A 6,768-nucleotide genomic window follows, 5' to 3' on the forward strand; every position below is an offset into this window, starting at 1 on the left:
CTGAATCCACAGCAACATGTCCTGTGCAATCAAATAAAAGTCCCAAGCCCCTGGATTATTTTTAAAACCAGAAATCCATGTCCCCGTGATGTTCTTTCTCTGTCTGAGACCCTCTACCTTGTATCTGCATGCTTCCTTCACATGCAGATGTTACCATGTCTTCAATTATAGAAATGTCCTAATCCATACTCTCATCTCATTATGCAAACTTGGTACAATTTTCTTCTGTCCTAACATCCACTACATGTGAACCCCCTTCCTCTTCTCTTGCTGCCAGTTTCATAACCAAGGCAATGTCACCATGGGCAATAGCTGGGAGGAAAAAATGAGATAATTATTAAAAAGGAGCTAGAGCCATCCTTCCAGCCTAGAGTATAAAGATACATCATCCCAGAGATAACCACCTGCATGTCCATCCCCCTGCCTCCATGTTGGCCTCTGGGATGCTCCTGGTGGCTGTGCTGACCTGCTTCAGTGTCATAATCATAACATCTGAGTGGAGGCAGAGGAAAATCTTGAGGAAGATGCCTCAAGGACCTACCCCATTACCCTTCCTTGGCAACTTTCTGGACACAAAGAAGTTTTATGATTCCCTCTTAAAGGTAGTACTGGGCAGAGAGATGGTGCATTTGAGCTGTGGAGCATGCCCAGTGTGGCTCAGATTCTGAGGCAGAAGACTGACTAGGCCAGGATGCAGACATAGTTTAGAGGTTTGATACATCACCGCAATGCATCTATGTACCTGACATCAGGACATGGGATGTTGCAGGAATGGCCTCTCTAACTTGTCCCTTCACCGGATCAGGGAGCAGTATGTTCCTGTGTTCAACACTCCTCTGGGGCCTCGTCCTGCTGTGGTGCCATGGGGAAATGATGCCATGAGGGAGGCTCTGGAGAACTAGGCTGAGGAAGTCAGTGGTCGTGGAGAGCAAGCTTTCTGCACCTGGTTCTTCAAAGGCTATGGTGAGAATCACAGCACATGGGGAACTAGGCCTGACAGATGTGTAGTGGCAGGTTTCATGGCCTTCCCTGAGTGCCCTTTCGAAGCCCTTTCTGCCCTGGATCCACTTTCCTGTTTACTGTTAATTTGCTCTTTGGCCTTTTTGAGATTGTTTTAGAATTCTGTTCTCCCTGGATTTCTGTGGTTCTCTAACTGTCCCCCAGGTATCCTGCTTGGTATCCCCTTCTATTAGTTTCAGTGTGTCTGGTTTTATGTGGAGGTCCTTGATCCACTTGGAGTTGAGCTTAGTACAATGAGATAAGAATGGATCAATTGGCATTCTTCTGCATGCTGACCTCCAGTTGAAGCAGCACCATTTGTTGAAAAGGCTATCTTTTTTCCACTGGATGTTTTTGGCTCCTTTGTCGAAGATCAAGTGACCCTAGGTGTGTGGATTCATTTCTGGGTCTTCAATTCTATTCCATTGGTCCACTTGCCTGTCACTGTGCCATTGCCATGCAGTTTTTTAACACTATTGCTCTGTAGTATTGCTTGAGGTCTGGGATACTAATTTCCCCAGAAGTTCTTTTACAGCTAGGTTCGACAGCAGACCCTGCCTCAAATGAATAGGGCAGTGACTGATAAAAGATATGCAATGTTCTCTTCTGGCTGTCTCATATATACTTATGGGTGTGGACACCCACAGGCGCACTTGTACCCAGAAATAATCAGCACACAGATGTGCATGCACACACATACAGACACACACACACATGCACACCCCCCCCCCACACACACATACACACAGTGAGAGAGATGCACTCTGGCACTCATGCTCATTTAGGCACATACATGTGTGCAAAAACACATGCAGGCACGCTTCACAAATGCACACCTGCAGGGGAAGAATTCCCTCCAAGGGCATCTTCAAATTGTGAAAAAGTAGGCTGTTCTCATTGCCAATTCTGATTCTCCATCTTGCAGAAACTCCTCCCTTTGTCATCTCTTCATTTCTATCTTCTCTACTTCTCTCCCCTTTCTTACCCTCTCCACCATCTCTCCTCTTTTTAAAAATATCATTACTATTTTAAATAAATTCCAACCAGGTTGATAGCAAAAGTACAGAGATTCACCAAGGGAAAGACCAAGGAAGAAGGATTTTATGTTTGTTTCTTGCGGGGTATGAGAGAAGCCAGCACTTGGGGAGGGCCTTGATTGGTCAGACTCTCCCTTCCCACCTTCAATCTGAACCCAAGAAAAGTGAATCCTGGGAAAACTCCCAGTAGTGTCTAAAAGAGTGCTAAGTGGAATTAAGATATATGTCCCTCTCCCTGTAGGAGAAGAACCCCCAAACTCATTTTCCCAAGAGGAATCTGTTGATGACCACACTGAACCTTTTCTTCGTGGGCACAGAGATGGACAGCACAGCCATGAGCTTCAACTTCTTGCTCCTCATGAAGCACCTGCCGTTGCAGGTAAAGTTGAGGGAGACAGGGATGGTAGAGGCCACAGACCACTACACCGTGCTGGACATTGGCTATCCCTACCCCAGTTCTCCCAGATATCAGGGATTTAAGATAGTCTCTGAAGGAAGCTGATCTGATAGGCACCCATTGTGAATGCTGGTCACCATCTGACTGGTTTCTCCAGGTTCTTAGCATATTTTTAAGCTACTTTCAGAATTCTGAAGAAATGCAACAAATGGAAAAGCTGTGGGGTATTTTTCCTAATCAAGGAGAAAGTAAGGAATAGCTACAGTGTAAAGGAGTGGAGGGTTGAGCAGGATTTGCTGAGGAACCCAGGCGATTGTCCAGGGTTTCCTTTTATGAGTTCAGAAAGACAAAGGGTTGATTGCTAAAGGCAGGGTGTGTGTGGTTTTGGGTTTTGATTGACAGGCTTGAGTTATGTAAGCCTTTGCTAACTGGGCATGCCATTTCCCACAATGCATGTACTTATATAATCATGAGCATGTCTAATTTCAGGCAGACATAAGATGGCAAATGGTTGATTGCTCAAAATTACAATTTGCCTTATTCAGCATGCACCTAAGGCCTGCTTAGACTAGAATGGTCCAATGTCTCTAGTTCTGAGATATATTCAATGGTATTGCAATGGTGATGTTCCATATGGTAGTGTGCCTTGTCTAGTGTGTCTGGGGCTCAGTGTTGGAGGGAATCCTGGCTTACTAATTTATCTCTGAAAACTTCCCATCTCATGCTGAGCCTCACTTGTATTTAAAAAATGAAAAGGCCTGAACGTATTTGGAAACTGCTCCTCTCAATCATAGAATGTACTTTGCTTTTTTTTCTCTTACCAATCTGTAAATGTCTCCGCTTAATGCCTCTGATTCTAGCCCAAGAAGGTTAATGGGATCCTATTCCAGCACCATATATAGCTAGCATCTACTGCAAATGGTCTATAACATTTCACCCATAATTCCACATCACCATATTTTTGCATATTTAATGCATCTTCCCTTTCTAAATGTATAAACACATCTTTTCTTCTCAGCTATAGTGCATGAGGAGATTGACCAGGTGATTGGCAGGAACCAACAGCCTCAATATGAGGATAGAATGCAGACACCTTACACCAAGGCTGTGATCCATGAGATCCCAGAGATATGGAGACATAATTCCTCTTGGTGTGGCTTGTAGAACTACCAAGGACATCAAGTTTTGGGGCATCCTCATCCCCAAGGTACTTCCCTGCCGAGCCTAAGAGTCTTCATTCCAGTCCTCTTGACTCAGCAGGCCATCCCCAGTCAGAGTTTTACACACTTCCTTCTCGATGAAAATTTTGCTCCTTCACCATGGTGTTTAAGCTGTCCTCAATCCTGGGTCTCCCTGTTTTTCAGGCATCAACCCCATGTTTAGCAAACTCTCATGGTAAGGACCATGACTCTGTTTCTTTAGAATTTGTTACTTATGTTGAAGAGGCTCACTTCCTCCATACAGCCTGCTGAGGCACACAAACCCCAAATTGCTGTACCAGGGAGTGTGAACTTCTTCCTGGGCCCACAACCTCCTGAATTGACAGGCATGGGCTTGTTCATTCCCTAACATTCTGTTCCAAGAGATTGTGAGTCTCTCAAGAGACCTTCCTCAGAGAACTTGAACCACCACTGCTCCAAGAGAACCTGTCACATTGGCCAACACTTCCCCCTTAGCTCAGCCCCTCTCCTTTTCTCCTCTTCCTTCCAATCTTGTGAGCCCTGAGGATGCTCATCTATCACCTTGCCTAATTAGTCCCATGGCTCCTGTCTTCCAGGGCACTGATGTATTGCCTATACTGGGCTCTTTGCTGAAAGATCCCAAGTACTTCTCCAATCCCAATGACTTTAACCCTCAGCAGTTTCAGCACAACAGGGGGCAGTTTAAGAAGAGCAATCCATTTATGCTCTTTTCTGTTGGTAAGAGGCCCCTCCTCACACACACAGGGCTAACACTTCCTGGCTCCCCTTCTGAAGAGTAGTCTTATATCTTTCTCCCCCTTTGATCTTACTGTTGGAGTCTCCCTTCCAGACAACCAAGTGGACTGGGGTCAAAGGAAAGGCATGGTCAAACTCCTTTCAGAGATGGGAAAAATCATGGCTCAGGCTGAATCTGAATTGTTCCCAGGTCACACACACAGGTCTTCTCACTCTTTGGATGTAGAAACAAAGCAGCCACATTTGAGAGCCTATTTGTTAGAGGAGGATGTAGAGTTCCCATTGTGCCAGCCAATCATGTGTCCCCTTATCTCACATACAAGGGCAATGGAGAATCAGAAAGTTTATTCAGATTACAGTGCTGTGCAGGGGGCCAGACCCAGCAGGAAGTGATTGTCTATCTTGTAAGTTCTTCTTGAGGCAGAGGAGGGGGAAGAGTGTTGGAGGGTGGGTAAGACTAGGTCTTATGAGATATTTAGAGTTGCTGTATAATAAAAAGTTTACTTATCTACATTTAATTTGCTATGCTATTATAATTGAACTGCCTTCTGTGTTCCTCTGAGGTCAGAGACTGCAGTCTCAGGCACTTAGCACCTCATCCTAAAACAACAGGCGATTAAGAAAATCACTTTTGTTTGGGTTCTAACTTTCAACCTGCTACTTGGAAGTAGCAGGAAGAAAAAGGGACACTTAAAAGAGTTATAATATCATTTATTATTAAGTTGTAATAAGTTTCCTATAAACATAGTGGAGCATCAGAAACAATGAATTCATGAAATTCTTAGACAAATGGACGGAGCTGGAGAACATCATACTAAGTGAGGCAACCCAGTCTCAAAAGAGCAATCATGATATGCACTCACTGCAAAGTGGATATAAGCCTAGAAACGTGGAATACCCAAGACATAATCCACATATTAAATGATGTTCAAGAGGAACTGTGGAGTGGCCCCTGGTTCTGGAAAGGCTCAGTGCAGCAGTATAGGAGAATACCAGAACAGGGAATTTGGAAGTGGTGGATTTGGGAATAGGGGGAGGGAAGAGGGCTTATGGGACTTTCAGGGAGTGGGGAGCCAGAAAAGAGGAAATCATTTGAAATGTAAATAAAGAATATATCGAATAAATAAAAATAAAAAGTTTCCTATAAAAGCTATCTATGGGAAAGAGCAGGAAGATCCTATGTGAAGGGAAAAGGAAAAATTCTTCTAAGTGGGAAAGGATAAAAAGTTCCCGTTCAAAGTGGGGAAAGGCAAAAAGAGAAAGTCCTTTCTTCTTTGTCTTCAGTACATCTTTCAGAATACATGATACCATGGTATGATGTTCATCACAAGTTCACAGAAAAGATCAAATCATAAATTGAGATAGAAGTAGGCAACAGAGAATGTTTACATGCATATCCATTAGGAGTAATTATCTAGCTAAGATTTATTACCTGTCTCTGCTCCACAGGTTCACTGAAGGTTTAAAACCCTAAGTAAGTGATTGTTTGCATAGATAAACCCAGTCAACATTTTATCTGCTGTCCTAGCATCTATGATAAATCTTTAGTTCCCTTTTCATGACCTCTGGTTAATTGTTTAACAACCTCTTGACATGTGCTCTGAGTAGGAGAAGGTCTGGTTCCCATCTAAGAGCAATTAACTTGTGACACTTGGGAGACTGACAGAGTTCTCATTGCAGTTTTGACTATCAGAAAAAGGGCCCAATTGCATTCCTATTACAAAAGAGCTTCATAATTACAGATATAATTTTAGGAATTCTTATAGATCATCATTAAAAGTTAAGTCATCTCTTTGTCTATATAGCATCACTATAAGACAGGGCATCTTCATGGATCTGCAGCAATCTGCTCCAAAGGAGTGTGCTATCATTTATTGATTATTATGTATGTTTAAGAATAACAAGAGGATAAGCATATTAATAGCAGGAATCTTTCCTAAAATGAGTCCCTTCCAGCCTTGCTTAATAAGGGCTCACCTATTGCAGATTGCAGATTATATAATAATCTGAAGCAGGCCAGGAACCACCTATTCCATCCCCCTCCGCCTACTTCTTTGAAGGTGTTTTTCTATCCATCCACTCCCACCTCTCCTACCTTGCATTCCCCTACACTGGGGTATCGAGCCTTCACAGGACCAAGGGCCTCTCATACTATTCATGCCCATCCTTTGCCATCCTCTTCTACATATGCAGCTGGAGTTGTGGGTCCCTGCATGTATACTCTTTGGTTGGTGGTTTAGTCCCAGGAGCTCTGTGGTTGGTCTGGTTGGTTGATATTATTATTCTTCCTAGGGGGTTGCAAAACTTTAAGGTCCTTCAGTCCTTTTTCTCACTCCTCCATTGGGGACGCCATGCTCAATCCAATGGTTGGCTGAAGCATTTGCCTCTGTTTATGTCA

The 6,768-nt window shown here is 43.6% G+C and overlaps 1 protein-coding gene across 1 annotated transcript; it reads left to right on the plus strand.

The window, feature by feature from the left end:
- Positions 1–428: 428 nt before the first annotated feature.
- Positions 429–6,001, plus strand: LOC127697397 (cytochrome P450 2A8-like). The gene is given in 7 exon segments (XM_052200561.1): positions 429–602; positions 2,278–2,415; positions 2,780–2,786; positions 3,458–3,555; positions 3,557–3,640; positions 4,211–4,352; positions 5,979–6,001. Coding segments are annotated over 7 exon segments (666 nt in total).
- The last annotated feature ends 767 nt before the right edge of the window (positions 6,002–6,768 follow it).

The sequence above is a fragment of the Apodemus sylvaticus genome, chromosome 1, assembly GCF_947179515.1.
Source record: "Apodemus sylvaticus chromosome 1, mApoSyl1.1, whole genome shotgun sequence".
NCBI lineage: Eukaryota > Metazoa > Chordata > Mammalia > Rodentia > Muridae > Apodemus > Apodemus sylvaticus.